We start from the raw sequence: 17007 nt of genomic DNA, 5'->3' as shown, positions 1-17007 counted from the left end.
GCATTTAATAAATGAAACGATCGAGCAATTAATTTTGTATGTATTTGTAATTAAAAATATTAATTGTTTATTAAATTCATATGCGGACGCACATTAAGATTTACACATGAGAAAGATACAGCTTTGCCACCAATTGCATTTCTTTTATATAATTACACAATCTAACTCTTAACTAATATTATTGTCATCGTTACCCAAATAAAACGTGCTGAACCTACACATCAGATTTTCTTTTTCTTTCTAAATTAAAATATAAAAACTAAGAGAAAAAAGTTATTGAGGAAAAAACAAAAAGAAAAGGCACGTTGTGATACCAAAAACACTGTAACGTTGTTTTTAAATAACTTCACTTACTAATGAGAAAAGTCCTCTTAAAAGGAAAGCCAAAATCACATTTGACCAGAGTTAACAAATTAGTCATATTCATGAACGAATTAAAAAGAAGGAATCTCCATTTGTTTTAGCAATTAAAAAATCCAGAGAAATTAAATATTTGGAGAGACCAAGTGCTCCATTAAAGCAAATAATAAAAGAAAAAATAGAGATGCGAAAACGGTAAGTGTAATTACAATGATGGTAAAAAAATCATTAATTAAATAATTTTGCAGGAAAATTAATTGGCGGAGTTGACCGGTCAATATTAAAATTAAAAAGAAGAAAAAAAAAAGAATTAATATATATATATATATATATATATATATATATATATATATATATATATATATATATATATATATATATGGAATGTTTGAAAGAAATGTGCATAGTGGAGGAGTTGAAGAGAGTGGTTAAATAGCGCGTGGGAAGGGAAAAGGGCCCTACGAATACATTTCTCACCAAACCAAACAAAACTTGCATTACATTACATTACGCACCACACTTCTCTCTCTTTCCTTTCTCTTTCGCGTGTGTGTGTGTGTTGCTTGAAGCAGTCAACGATGGAGTCCAAATCCCCTCGAAGGTACCAAGAGCACCGCGGCGGCGTCAACCTCCTCCCTTCGCCGCGACACAGCCACAGCTCCAACAGCAGCACAAGCAGCAGCAGCAGCAATGGCCTCCACCACACGCAATTCACGCCACTCACGCCGAGCGCGCCCTCCCCGACCTCCTACCCGCCCAAGCCCCTCACCAGATCCGAATCCGCCAACCCGTACCCGACGACGTTCGTCCAGGCCGACAGCTCCTCCTTCAAGCAGGTGGTTCAAATGCTGACAGGATCCTCGGAAACCGCGAAACAAGCCTCCTCCGCCTCGGCCTCCAAAGCAAACTCCGAAGCAGCAGCGAGGCCCCACTCTCACATCCCCCCGATGAAGAAGCAATCCGGGTTCAAACTGTACGAGCGCAGGAACACGCTGAAGAACCTGAACATCAACCCTCTCCTACCTGTCTTCTCCAACACCGTCTCAGGTTTCTCTCCTCGCAACACCGAAGTCCTCTCTCCCAGCATCCTCGACTTCCCCGCACTCGTTCTCAGCCCCGTCACGCCTCTCATACCCGACCCATTTCACCGATCCCGCTCCATCGACACCCAGGCCGAAGACAAGGCCATCCAAGAGAAAGGTTTCTTCTTGCATCCCTCCCCTGCCTCCACCCCTAGAGACGCCGAACCCCCCCGCCTTCTCCCTCTCTTCCCCACCACCTCCCCAGGTTCTTCTTCCTCTTAAATTTTCATCACCATTTATTACTTATATTACTATTACTATTTACCTTTCCTTTCCCTTCCCTTTCCCTTGTCCTTTACATTTTCTGTAAGATTCTTATATATATTTTTGTGGCATTCATGAGGACCAAAAGAGAGAAAAAAAAAAAACAGATAAACTTGTAATGGCTTATGCAGAGAATGGAACCAGAATCTTGCTTCAATTGTATCTAAACTTTTCTTCTTCTTTTGTTTATTTATTCGTTTTTTGTTTTTTGTTTTTTTTTTTTTTTGCTGTTGTTACTTTCGCTTTTTATCCTTTCTTCAATGTTGATTACGAGGGGAGCGCAACTGCGGGAGAGGCGAAATTAATTTCACCCCTTTTTTTGTGGGTTGCTCTAAATGCTAATTATGAGGTCGTGGAGAGAAAAGCGAGTTTGATTCGAAAATGCGAAGCTTAATTATGTTTGAGTTGTAATAAATTGGTGAATTATTAGGAGCCATGCCGATCGGGGTATGGCAATTTAATGAGAGAAAAAGTTTTACTACTTCTACTACTACCACACTATTATCTAACCATAAAAAAATTTCGGTTTTTTCTTGAAAGAAAGAAACGGTAGTAATTTTTAATGTGGTTCGTGCAAGGTCGCTGCGTATATCAGAGGATTTAATTTACTTGGTTTCCCTGACTGTCAAATCCCTCAATTAATGCCGAATTTAAATTATGTGACCCAATTGAATTGCTTCCGCTTGAGGGCAATACTAATAATGATGATTTCAAGGAACGTTATACCTAAGTGCAGTGGTTGCAGAGCGGTGGTGGGGATAAGAATTATGAAACTGCAGTGTGTAAGTGTGTGCGTGAGAGAGAGAGAGAGAGAGAGAGAGAAATGTGGTTGTTTACATGGATGGGAAGCAAAGGCAGTGTTGGGCTAGCTGTCAAAGAAAGAGTAGAAGAATGGGTAAGGAATCTTGACCCTTTTTGTTGTGTTTCCGAGTGAGGGGAAGGTGCCAAGAAGCGATGCAGGCATTGTATGTGTTTTTCTTACGCATCCACCGGTTTTATTATGTTATCTATGTTTCTACTTCATGCCTCTTTTCCCAAAGCACCGCACCCTAACACCACCAAGGACAACCTACATACATATAACGCTAATCAATATCTAAACTCTATGTTTATGACAGCACAACATTTTACGGTTGTGATGATTGGTTTGGTTTTGGTGGAGGAGTGAATGTGAAGAGAAAAAGTAAGATGTGTGATTTGTTTTGGGGGTGTTGAATGAAAGGTTTGAATGATGGGAATTGATGAATTGTGAGTGGAAGAGGGGCATGAATGGGGACAGGGGGGGAGAGGAAGTGGGAGTTGTGATGATGAAAGGGAAGAAAAGATGGTGTTGGTTTGTTTGAATGATTTTTGAGGACTTGGAAGTGTTGGTTGGTGATGCATTTATTGGGAATTTGAAACTCAACATGTGCACTGCTCTGAAAACACTAGTCCCAGTCCCATTATCAACGCCATCATCTTCTACTACACTTCGCCTTTCGCTATCATTTTTCACAAACATCTAACACAACATGCCTCATGTGCCATGTTTTCATTTCCACCATCATCATCGTCGTCGTTATTATTATTGGATAATAACATTTTCAAACTTCACACTTCTTTTTTTATCATCGACACAATTCAAGCATCCCATATTTCACTCTCTCTCACCAATACCTTTACGCTTTATGTGTCTCTACAACAATTTCATTATGTGCACACAATAATAGAAAATTATAATACAAACACATTGATATTATTTTTTGTTTAAAACTACCAGTTGTTGACAAAAAGAAATACTTAAAAACTAATTTATTTATATGGCATGGTTGACTTGAGTATATTCATGTTTTGACTCCTTATTCAATGGTGGACAGAAATAGGTGAGAAGGAACTAAAAAAAAAAAAATTGTAAAACTCAAACTTTTTCTGTCTCGTGCCAAAGAGGAAAAGAGAAAGGTAAAAAAGCTGTCTTTCCTAAAATTTTCTGATATATATATTTAAAATTTTCAATAGAATAAATTATCTTTCTATATACTTTCAAGCAGGTTTTTGTGCTATCAATAATCCTTATAAGTTTAAATGTAGTTTATCGTTTCAAACATGAAAGAAAATTCACGTGTGTAGAGCTCAAATATGAATTAAGAAAAACATACTAATGTTCTTCTTCTTATTGTTAAAACTCTTCAGGGTCTGTTTGGTAAAAATTATAAATAATCTACATTTGTAAACTAAATGTAAAGGTTATTTAAGTTCTTTAATATGATTTATTTTATTCCATTCATAATCTTTTCTGTTATTTATTATTTTTACAATTTAGTAATAAATGTACCAAATTAATTATTAGAACTAAACAATAGTAATAATATAATAAACAAAAAATAAATCTTAATAATATATTTATTGATTTCTATTAGCCTCATAGGTGTATCTTTCTTTAAATATCATATTAAAAACATTAGAAAACACTAAATCCGAATATCAATATTCGAGCATTGATTCACTATATGATAAATATTAGCTATTTTGCAAGTTTTAATAACTATAGTAAATATTCACTTAAGTTTGTATGTTTAAGTTTGTATGTTTAAATTCTTATTTAGAAAGAGAAATTATCTTATTTAGAAAGAGAAATTATCGGATCAATAATTTGGTAATTTTATTTTTAGAAGAGAAGAATCACGTCAAGTCATTTGACTTTATATTATAATAAAATAAATAATAAGTTTATCTTGTTGTAACATATCTTATATCTATCATATTTTCATACTTTTTAAAAATTTTAAACACTCGTAATATTTCATATTCTAATTATATTATATGACTCCTAATATTTTATAGTGTAATATACTCATAAAATTTCATAAATCTGTATCTCAATTAAGTTCGCATCAAATTCTCAAGATCAAAATATGGACTTAAGTAAATATTTACTTTACTTATTTTTTATAGTTATGAAATGATAGATAAACAAGTTTTTATAAAATTATGTTTGAAGAGGAACAATAAGGTAGTAAAAGAATGTGAAAAACAGAGCAATTTTGGCACTTGGGTGTTTGTAACTCAAATGTTGACTTAATTCAACGGCGAAATTGCATTTTCTTAACAATTATTCCAGGAAAAGCAAAGCATACTTAATAGAGAAACTAAACTGTTTAATATATGAAAAAGTAAAAGGTGTAACTAGAATAATTATAAATAACTAAGTAATAACATACTCTCAATCATTGATCATTAAAAAAATGTTAACTACTCTATTTAATTATTTATATAACTTACTACAATGATTTTGAAATAAGCAGGTTAGTAAAAAAAGAATACCAATCATCTTAGAGAATACATAAATCTTGATAGATAAACTTTTATCATTTATAATGATCATATCAATTATATTACTCTTACTGTAGAGTTTCATAAAGAAAAAACTTCATATTTCTTCTACATGATCTTATAAGAAACATGATCATTATAAAATATCATAACGGCATTTTTTTTCTTAAAAGAATAAATAATTGGTTCAGATGTATTTTATTTTTTTTAAAATAAGAAAAAGAATCATACTCTTATAACAATAATTTTAATTTTGTTAATACTGTCTCGGCTAGCACTTGAAATGATTAAACATGTGCCTAGTCATTTCTAATATTTGTTATTGATTATTAAAGAAAAAAAATAGTAACATTAATATTCAATTAATATTTAAAAAGTATTAAGGATTTTAAATTATACAACAAACATTAAAAGATAGAAGACTTCTTGCATATTATCGTTAGTTTTCTTTTTTAATAAACACAACATATGTCAATTCTTTTAATAAAGACTAGTTCTTGTATTATGAGTACAATTGTTTTTTATTGTACTTAAAAAACAAAACATGTCAGTACGTTATACCAAATTACTTATTTATAATTTTCAAAATATGTCTATACTTTTAACGTTCTTAACTATACATTTTTAAACATTATATAATTTAATTTCTTCCGTCCCCAAAATATCATTAAATATGATGTTTTATATATTATTGACTTGAAACAATATTAAAAATCGATTTAAAATAGTGAGACAATAAAAATCCTCAAAAATTCTGAAGTCTATATTCTTTTCTATTCAAGAAATATCTGTATAAACTTTTACACAGACAGATCGACAAATATAAAATAAACTAATCTTCAAAGAATGAACACAAAGTAAACCCAGGGCTTTATTGAATGCTAATGTGTATAGGATAAAAATATATTATAATTATTTGAAAAAAGTAGATATCAAATCATGTTTCTGTTTTTACATCTTATTATTGCCAACTAATAAACTCTTAGTATAAGAACATTATAAACTAAGAATAAAATTTATGAAACATTTTCTCAAATATTTATGGTATTATTTTCGATAAAATTAAAGTTCTATCTCGATAACTCGTTTAATAAAAAACGATACTAAAGTACTAATCTAGTTGACATCCAATTTTGTTCGAAGAATCTGAGAAGCATTTAATTAAGAAAGTACATTTAAATTTCTCACATAAATGATTTTGTTGTTTGAAAATGTGCTAAACCTATTCATACAGCTAAAATTTAATTACTTAAAAAGTTAGTCTGAGGGGAAAAAAATATGAGTCTAATTTCATAGAAATTATGCTCCTTTACTTAGACCTAAAAATAATGTTGAATCAAGTACTCTTATAGAAATTATTTCAACCAACGTTATATTGTGAGGAATTATTTGAACTTATGTGATCTACTTATTGAAACTATACCGACTTACGTATACATCAATCATGTCGTATTACGAGTAGGAAAAATAATTTCGCTTGCTATTTTTTTCTTACAAAGAATTTATCTAAATATTTTTTTAATAAAATTGATTGATGATTTGAAGTTAGGGTTTGGACATAGAAGAAGATGAATTCAAAATATAATAATATTTTTTCATACAAAGCTATTGGTAGTGTGGGGGCTTATAAATAATTCAATTTTAGAAGTTATTATATATCTATATATATATATATATATATATATATATATATATATATATATATATAATGTTGATGTTGACCAAAAAATGTATAATGTAATTAATAAAAGAGGTACTTGAAGAGCAGATGAAGACAAGAAGAAGATGAACACAAGTTTGAGGTACGTTGAAATTAAGATTGGATTGATGCTGACAATTACTTCAATAAGCAGCAGCCACCATGCCCACTTGGCAACTCTTTATCTGCCGTCAAAGCACAAGTTTTTTTCCACTTTTCACATGCACACCCACCCACCATGGACCAACTACATTCAAACTCACCATTAAACTATTTACTTTTGTCTTAATATGTTTAATGTTTTCAGAACCAAATCACAACGTTGGATTCAATATAAGAAAACAACACGGATTTCACTTCCTACCTTTCTTCCACTTGCACTGTTTCATGTCTGAGTATTGCTTGCCATGTTCATTTCTCAGCATCCATGCATGTCACTGTAGCTCTTCTGAAACCTATATTAGATTCAGAGAACGACCGTTTTCAATGAAGATGATGACCTCAGGCTTCCATCATTTCTTTGACCAATATATATATATCAACATATTATATACTTATAACTTACGTAATACCATAAACAAGTTGCATCACTACGAACCTGATGCATAAGGTTTGTTTTTTCTTTATCACCAAAAATATACATTAATTAGAAGCATAAGGTCACTTCAACTCATGTACAATATATATATATATATATATATATATATATATATATATATATATATATATATATATATATATATATATATATATATATATATATATATATATTACATCAATATTAAATATAGATTTTTTCAAATATTGATTCAAGTAATTTGTCTGAATTAAAATTCAATTCAAGTCAAAGTATGTTATAGTAGGAAAAAGATATAATTATATAATCTTAAATGTATAAATTAAGTAGAAAAGCATCTAACACATGAATCCTATATATGTAGTTGATAATTAATGTCTTAACACCTACTGATTCCCGCTGTTAAAAACAATATGTTTAAAAATTTAACGGTTTTTGTTTCTTACAAAAGCATTCTTCCCCCACATGTAAAGCTTTTTCTACCATCATCAAATTTCAGGATTAAAAGAATTACTTTTAAATTTGAATGACCAAAACAATTAACCTAAATTTAGGAGAAAATTTTAAACTAGCATGCATTTAATAAGAAAGTTAGCTTCAGTTATTGATTTTATAAACTCATTTACTTGTTGCAAGTTTCTGATAATTCGTATTTTTTTTTCATTTGTTATTCTTATAAATATGAGATTATATTAAATGAACGTTAAAGAATAGATTTTTGAGTAGCAATAAATGAAAAAAATTCATGTTCAATAACTTTAAGTGTTAAAAATATTTCTTAATTTATATGTTTTTAAGTTGAAGAAAAACATAAATTCTGTATGTTTGAAGAAAGTAACTTATGCGTGGTATGAAAACCTAATATGTTTTAACAAAGAAGGGATCTCAAGTAATTTAGAAAAAAATATAGAAACCAAATTATTAATTAAAATTTTATTCGATTGATATGTAATTATTTCTCAAACAATATTTAACATAATGAACAATATTGAATTAATTTAACATACAATGGAGTTGATTGAACTAAAAGAAAAAAAAGTGTTGAGCCAAATCAAAATTTCACTACTACAAAAGTAACATTTTATTTCGGTTATTGAGGTGTAACGACATCGATTTTTCACACAATGTATGCTACTAATATAATAAGATCACAAATTTTTACATCGGTTGTTGAATCAATATAAAATCAAAAGAGATTACAATGGAATTATTATAACCAATATACTATATAAACCTTGTAAGTGAAATGAAAAAAAAATGTAAAATGATATATTAAATCATTTGTTTGGAACAACCGATGTAATATTTATATACCTGATATATAAAATATATATATTACATCACTTTTGACACTAAACAATGTAATATCTATTTTTTTTTTAATTAAATTTGGTTTGTATGTGTCTCCAACCAAGTTTCCTAGTTCATCCAAGGAAGTCGTACTTGTGGTGCATGCCTGCTAAGTTTAAAATTCCAACCCGTAGTCATCACCACACGATTTCAATACCAAATACATTAAAGTTGTGCTGCCCAAACATGATTTCTACTTTTCAGAAACCAAACCAAAGTCACATGACTTAGACAAGATTTCAACGGTGAAGTCGTATGCTTGACATATGACTTGGCCTGTGACTCGTAATAAATTTAAACTCTATTCATTCTCGTAATTTTTATTTAAAATTGTACTAGAAGTGTAAAAAAATCTTAAATATGAATGATAGTAGGAATAAATAATATAAACCATGGTGGTGGAAAGATTTTCCATAAGTATGTGAGGAGGTGGGAGGGATTCTAAAGAATTGGGAATTACTTTTAGAATGGAGAAGAAACTAGTACGACTACAAATATCTGAATTCTTGCAAGAATTGAATTCGAAAAGAATGCACAAGGATAGAGAGAATGAATGGGTGTGGAAAGAATGATAAGGTGGGTTCATATATAAGAGATTTTACTTATAACATAAAATTTTAAGGTTTATGTTTGTGGGTCTTGTCTTTCTTATATACTACTCATATTTTTTTATTTCCAATACATTTCTATTGACTCTAATTGTGATGGAGTCTTACCACAACAAAACATACTTGGCTCTACTTGAATCAGACAGAAAGACAAATTAGACTCTGATATCACTATTGAGATTTTTTTTACAAGAATAGATTAGGAAGATTAACAACATTTTATGTATGAGCTTTCCATATTAAAGGCCGAAGCTACTTCCAATATAAAATTTAAAGACTTAATATTTATTATGTTTTGTTTTTTTTATATATGTCACTCAATTTTCTTCACTTTTACCCAACGGTGAGACTTAACCAACCTGCTTCTCATGTCAACACAAAGCATAAAAGCATCACAAACATAGCTCTACCCTTGGTAAGCTCTATATTCTTATATGTTATCGAACAACTATATATGTAATACTTTGTAAACTATCACAAAAAAGTCTTTTGTTGACAATATTTTTATCTTTTTATGTTAGGCATGGGTGACTCAAAGGTTTGGAAGGCCTAAAGCAAATTTAAAAAATGAGGCATTTTACTTAAAATTTATTTTTTTGAGTTTTTATTTATGCAAAATTATTTATTAAATTGTCATAATTAATTTCATTTAACATTTATTTCTCAATAGATAATAGGACTAATCCGTTTAATATTGCTTGAGACATTATTGATCTTAAATAAGTTTTTATTATCTTTAGCTTAACATTATTCTGTATATTATATATGCATTTGCAAAATAATCTATTTTTTTTATATAATTAAGAATTTCAATTGGTTTATCATTTTTCAAACCTATAATTTTTCTTAAGATATTTAATTCTAAAATTAAATCAAATTCATCAATATCCAAAGAATTATCATGTTTTAAAGATTTTTCAAGGTTAATCATTTTTCTTTCAAAAATGAAATATCTACACACTGTAATACACGAGACATTTTCTCCTTTTTGCTAGCTTCTTTTTGTTATTCAATTAAAGTCTCAATTCTTCTTTTCTTTTGAATTTTTCAATAGCCTGATTTAAATTTTCTAGTTGCCATATCTATATATTTTTATATGAAATAAAAAAAATGAAAATATATAAAACACTACTAAAGATAAATATATAAAACGAAATGAATTAAAACAATAAAACCTGGTTCTAGTTGTCAAGAAAATAAACTCGATAGTAGACTTGCAATATCTTAAAGTCTCGAGTCTCTTTTTCGTTCTTAAGTCTCAATTTTTTTCACAAACTTACAAAGTTGTTTATTTTAAGATTAATCATTAATAAAAATAATTAAAACAAAATTGCTCTTCTAAACTCGATAGTAAGTCTTCTTTTTTCCTGAACTTGAATTATCTTTCTACAAAAACTCAACTTTGAATTATGCTCAAATTAATCTATTATCCACCAAAAGACTAAACCATAATCTAATTAACAATTTTGTAAAAAAATCCAGTTTTTCCTTGAGATATATGCAAAAAAAAAAAATTCTCGAAATTCGTAAATCTAAAAGTACCTAAAAGTAAAACCAGACAAAAGAAACACATTTATAATTCTAGTACAAATCCAAAACAGAATAAAAATAACAATAACACAAATAGAAAGAAAAAACATACTAACCAGAAATGAGGATAAAAAAATTGGTACAAACGGATAACATGAGATTCAAGAGATTTAAGAGATGTAATATGTCAAAAGCCTAGAAAAAGGACTATTAGAAGAAGATAAAGTGATAAGAGGTAAGAGAAGTCATAAAAAGATAAAAGAAGAAAATAGATTCCAAATTAATTATAAGAGAATAAAGATTGCTAATTATCTTTCTTGTAAACAAAATTATAATTTACTAAAAAAATATTTTAACTCATTAATTCTCGCTTTTAATGCTAATAAAAATTAACATACACTAATAATAATTTAATTAAATTTTATTCCCAAACATAAATTTATAATTAATTTAATAGAGTCATACTAGTAATAAAATATTTTTTTTGAGGTCTTTTTTATCTCAAACATAATTTTATAATTAGTTTAATAAAGGTATATTAATTAGTACTTAAAAAAATTTGAGGTCCTTTTTTTTCTTAAATATAATTTTATTATTAATTTAATATAGAAATATTAGTGGTAAAAAAAGCTTTTTTAGGCATTCTTATCCTTGAGGCATGAAGCAAGTGTTTTACTCAGCTCTAGCCTTGACTTGTCCTGATGTTAGGTAACACTGTATAGATGTATGTAACTTAATTTAAGTAGACATAAATTTATGTTCGACCTGACTAGATCGGATGTAAATTTTGAATGTGTTTTTCTTTTTTGAAAAAAAAAAAACTCATTTGGTTTTGGTTGATGAAATAAAAAAAAAAATCAATACAATATAACTCTCCACTAAATTTTCAAACAAAAAAGTTTAATCTAACCTAAAATGAGTTAAATAAACAATATCTTAAACTACTATATATAAGCTAGACTAGAGAGGAAGGTTACCCATTACTCCATATAACTTAAACAGTCACGTTAATTTAAAAAATAAAATGAAATTTAGACTTTTAATTTCAATAAAAATTGCTAAACCTCAATCCAATCGAACAAAAATATTTCTCACACAAAACAACTCAAAGAGACGAAAAATGAACGCCCTTTAGGTCACCAATATCGAAAAAAATGAGTTTACGACATTTCTACTAAATAAAAGAACGAGAACACTAAAATTGTAAAAAATATTAGGCATAAATGTTATAAAAACATTCAAGTCTAATATCTAACGTAAATTTTTAAATTTTACGTCGAATTAGAACAGATGCAAAAATGTTGTTTTCAAATACAAAAATATCTTGAGACATTTTTCACGTGAGATCCTTGAATGTTAGGTATTAATTTTGACGAATAAATATTTTTCTACAAGTGATAATTACCTCTTACTGTGTCGTACCTTTGCTCCACAACGAGTTTCCCTGCAAGGTTCTGCAAGGCACAGTCAGATATTAACCAAAGGGTATTAGGTCACTCTCGATTTGCCTGGCATCCGATAACTAATAAAAAATATTTTTTTAATAACTAAATTTTTATAATTTTTTTAAGTGATTTTTTATTTTTTTATATTTTAAAATCAGTTAAAAAATATTGTTTCATATTATAAGAAGAAGTTATCAAAAATATTATTATTCCCCATGCTTTTTATTGGAGCCGAAAAAGGTAACATAGAATATTATATCATTTGGAAAGTTTTTTTCCTAGAGTTACAGGGGAATAAAACCTTTTCTCAAACTAAAATTAATTAAGGAATAACTTAAAACCAATTTTTAAGAAAAGTTAGAATCATTAATCTTTTTTATAAAACTGATTTTAATTTATACACAAATTAATTTTAATCTACAACAAAATGTTTTTTCAAAGTTCAAAGTCTACCCAGACTGAACTTGCATTATTGTTACAAAGTTCAAAGTTTACTGCAGAAATCTTTAACAACGTGAAATTTCATGCCACATTCTTCACTTTTACGCTTTTTATACGTTGATTTTTGAAAGAAGAGATTACACAAGTTGCATAACAAGAAGAATACATATAAAGAGAGGAACCAATCACATTCCATTACCATCGATGTTAGATTATCATCGATCACAGACACTCAGAATTACATGATGATCAACCTCCCTGGAAAATACAATAAATAAGGTGTCGAAAATGGAGACCTATACATTGAAGAATAGAACAAAAGCCAGACACAGCATTTATTATTTACGACAATATCATAGATAATAGATATATTATTATTATTATTATTGTTATATATATGTTACTATACGTTGGTGTGTGGATTTGATTTAACTGGTGTCTCTAGCACAATGCGTGATTTGGGTGCAACCACGAGTGTAAGGGTTGGCACGAGTCCTATCCTGGCAATTGTAGTACGAGGTTCCGCGTTGACCACATGGGATCTGGTTGGCATTGAGAGCACCATAACTAATGTATTGTTGTCGCGAATTGAGTGTGCGACGGCTGGATTCAGAATCTAGCAGCATCTCATTGTCGTCTCCAACGAGATCCATACCAACTCCAGGGAAGCCAAAGTCATGAACTTTGGAAGCTTCAGCCACCATGGCCAAGGCCATGGCCAGGACGAGCAAAGAGAGCCACACCTTGCACTTCATTTCGGAAGGGTAGGCTACGGTAGCTGATGAGTTTCTGTGTTGGTTCTTATTGGAATGGGAAAACAGAACGAGAAAACCAAAGGCTCTGAGGATGCCTTTATCCCTGCCCTTCCTGCACTAGCAAGAGACCAAGAGGATATAGGACAAAACTCTTGCCTAGGTAGTTACTTTCTAGGGTTAAAATAGGATAGGGTTTCTAGGGTTCAAACTTTCGTGGCTCTGTTACTTGTCGTTTAACCTAATTTTCTGTTATGCCCGATTCTTCCTCCTTCTTTTTCTCTTCTGCCTTACAATTATCACACAATGCTCCTCATCCATCTTCTGCTTTCAATTGCATGTGTCATGCATCACCAACATGCCATAAATCCAAAGGAACGTGTTTCTCTAGCTATAATAATGATCCTTTCCGGATACTATAATTAGAAATGTGCTTATTAGACATTAAGTTTGTCCAACGTTATTTAAAAATGTGACGAATGGAAATAGTAAAAGATAATGTACACAATAATGAGACGCTTATAATACAGTAAATAACAAACAGTGCGGACAGGAACTGATTGTTGCATTTTAGATTATAGGTTTCTTCGTTCCTATAGTAATCACCTTAAAATATTTTATTAGTTCAACTTAAAAAGCCTTCTTCTTTGAGAAAAAAAAAAAACATAGAATTAATTCAGGTATATTACAAAAAAAAAATGTTGTAACCTTCAACTTCATGTTAGAAGTTTAAATGTGAATATATAAAATGTTCAATATAGAAAGAAAATACATAAATTTATTTTCTTATAATTTAAGGTTTTAGGTGGTATTAATCTTTTATAATATTTAATTGGTACTTTCCTAAGTTATTAGTGTCCATTATAAGATTTTTTTTTTTAAATAGTGACAAATTTTACCAATTAAAAATAATTAGTTTTTATAATGATCAATATATATTAATTTATAAATTAAAAATATTGGTAATTAAATTTTTTTTATTATGAATAAAAAAATTATAATTTATTTTTAAATTGATAGTTAAAATAATTTTATCTAAATTGATTATTAACATTAACTGGCTATCAGAGTTCTGATTACTAAAAAAATTTAATTTTAAAATTCTTTTTAATTAGAGAATTTATCTCTAGATATTTTTTATCACTAAAATTAAATATTATTTAAAATTTTCTTGAAACTGACTATTATTTGGATAATGCGAAGGACCAAACATCAATTGCAACATGTATCTCCATTTTCTTTTACTTTTTTTTTTATAATGAAAAAACAACTTTTTAAAGTTTTTATATTTTCTAGAAAACATAAGTTAAAATGTATTTAAAAATTTCTATTACATCTGAAAACATTCTAAAAATATTTCTATATTACATCTGAAGGTTTTTTTTTTTATATATAATCAAAGTAATCTTTTTGGCGGTTTCTCAGTTTATATCGGTGAAGAAATTACATATTTTTTTTCTGAAATTTTAGTGATTATTATTGCTTTGGAGCAAGTGGAGAAATGGGATGGATGTTTGATAGGATTAAAGGTGATTCTGAATATGGTCATAAAGGTTTCCCTTATGAGAAAATAGTAGCATAGAATCTATGGCAATAGATGGAGGAAATGTTTGTTTCTGTTCTCTTTCTTGATCTTTCATTGATCTCACATTTTAAGAGAGAACAACACATATGTTGATATAGGTTAGTTACTTTTGCTTTTTAGAGTAGAACAGTTATATTTGGTGGGATAAAATTCCTAATCTCATACCTTATAACTTTTCTATAGAAATGAGAGCGACTTTCTAATTTCCTTACATCTTCTTTTGTTTTTTTTTATTATAACGAGTCTTAATAAGGGATGACAAATAAATTCATTTTTGTGGATATTGATCGAACTCATTCTCATTTTGACAAGAAATCTTTGTATTGATTAAGTATGGATATGGGAAATACCCAACTTTTTCAATTGGGTATTCGGTCGAAGATGGGAATATATATATTCATCCTGTCCACGTTTCCTTACTCGTCATAATACACATCCCCACCATATCTTTGTTCTTGTTTAAGTTATTAAAATACTCATTGTCTATGAAGTAACCATATATATATATATATATATATATATATATATATATACACTACACACTTTCTAATTTTTATTGTTTCTAATTATTTGGTTTGTCATAAAATTTATTTGTATCTCCAAAATATTTTTCGTCTTATCACTACCTTTATACAATTATGTTAAAATGATTTATGACAATTAAATATTTTTTATGACACATTTGAATATTTCTACTCCTTTTTAATATTTTAATTTTTTGTATTTTTTTCATGTAAGAATGTTTAACACACTCGACTTAAAGTGATCAATAGCATAACCTTTCATCTACCAAGGTAATATACAAAAGTTATATTCTTTATTATATTATTATTAATTTTTGTTCCATTTGAAGAATTCTTTAATTTTGCTAAAATAATATTAAAAAAAAGTGTTATCTCTTTACTATTGACTATGTTGATATTTGAAAAAAAAAATTAGATCTTTAAGGTAATTTTCATCTTACCATACCCTTAATTATGCATTTCTTTTCCGTTGTGTGAATTAATGGTCTCTCAAATTGTTTACAAGACATACATTTAGTCATTTTTTAAGATTTTTATTTATTTTTTATTTTTATCATGTAGAATACTATTTTGAAATTTTTAATATAATTATTTTATTTTCTAACCCATTATCATACGCGTAATTTTATCATCACAATTGTATAAATAAACGTTATTTACTATAATATAATAATTTAATGTAATTGTCATAAATCTTTTTTATACACCATCCAACATATATTGAAGTTCAAGAGATGAAAGATTTGTTAAAATGTTATTATTATTATTATTTTAATCTTTGTTCTTTGTGTGATTTTGATCAAGAAATGTATTATAAATTTTATGAGTGTATAAAAACAGAAATTTCATTAAAATTTAAAAAATTGAAGTAAAAATGCAAAATATTTTTTAATTTGAAATTTTTTTCCTTTTATATTTTTGTAAAAAGATTTTTAAATTTTATCAACTAGGTTTTATTGATGCTTGCAAATTTAATAAATGTTTTGATTTTCATGAAATTTCATTTGATATTCTAATTTGAAATGTAAATAATTATAATTTCTTTATAAATATTTGATATTGAAGAAACTATTAATATTGAATATTTGATAATATCATGTTTTTTTTACCGTAATTTTTATTATTTGATAAAAATTAATTAATTAATATTGAAACAATAAGAAAATGGGTATTGGTGTGCGTACGAGTATATACTCGTTACCCGATGAGGATGAAGATGAGACAAAACTTTGATATCGTTGAGTTTGGGTACAGTGATAATGATGATTTTTTTTTTCTCTATGAATGGATATGGGATTATGGGAGACAGTTTTTGTCGCCTAAGCTATCCCAAAGAAACTGAATTCATCATCTTTACTAATATAGTATAAGGATCAACTTAGATCAGTTCAAGGACAAGACTAGGGATGTCAACGAGGCGTATAGGGTATGTGTAGTAGTTTTCCTGTATCCTACCCGTTAGATAAATATTCGTCGCGTAT

At 28.4% G+C, this 17007-nt stretch overlaps 1 protein-coding gene and 1 pseudogene across 2 annotated transcripts; one reads left to right on the top strand and one right to left on the bottom strand.

The window, feature by feature from the left end:
- The first annotated feature begins 771 nt into the window (after positions 1 to 771).
- Positions 772 to 1863, top strand: LOC114176122 (VQ motif-containing protein 4 pseudogene; annotated as a pseudogene). Its single transcript, XR_014993408.1, has one exon. The product of XR_014993408.1 is annotated as a VQ motif-containing protein 4 pseudogene (transcript).
- Positions 1864 to 12811: 10948 nt separating this feature from the next.
- Positions 12812 to 13572, bottom strand: LOC114179867 (protein RALF-like 19). The gene has a single exon (XM_028066348.2). It carries the CDS (start codon positions 13418 to 13420, stop codon positions 13094 to 13096), a length of 327 nt encoding a protein of 108 aa, XP_027922149.1. The 5' UTR covers positions 13421 to 13572; the 3' UTR covers positions 12812 to 13093.
- Positions 13573 to 17007: the final 3435 nt, after the last annotated feature.

The sequence above is a fragment of the Vigna unguiculata genome, chromosome 3, assembly GCF_037176805.1.
Source record: "Vigna unguiculata cultivar grain cowpea cultivar isolate G323 ecotype 2 chromosome 3, ASM3717680v1, whole genome shotgun sequence".
Classification (NCBI taxonomy): domain Eukaryota; kingdom Viridiplantae; phylum Streptophyta; class Magnoliopsida; order Fabales; family Fabaceae; genus Vigna; species Vigna unguiculata.
This window is presented reverse-complemented; position numbering and strand designations above follow the sequence as displayed.

Coding starts and splice junctions, on each gene's coding strand:
- LOC114179867 (XM_028066348.2), bottom strand. CDS start 13,420: ATGAAGTGCAAGGTGTGGCTCTCTTTGCTCGTCCTGGCCATGGCCTTG.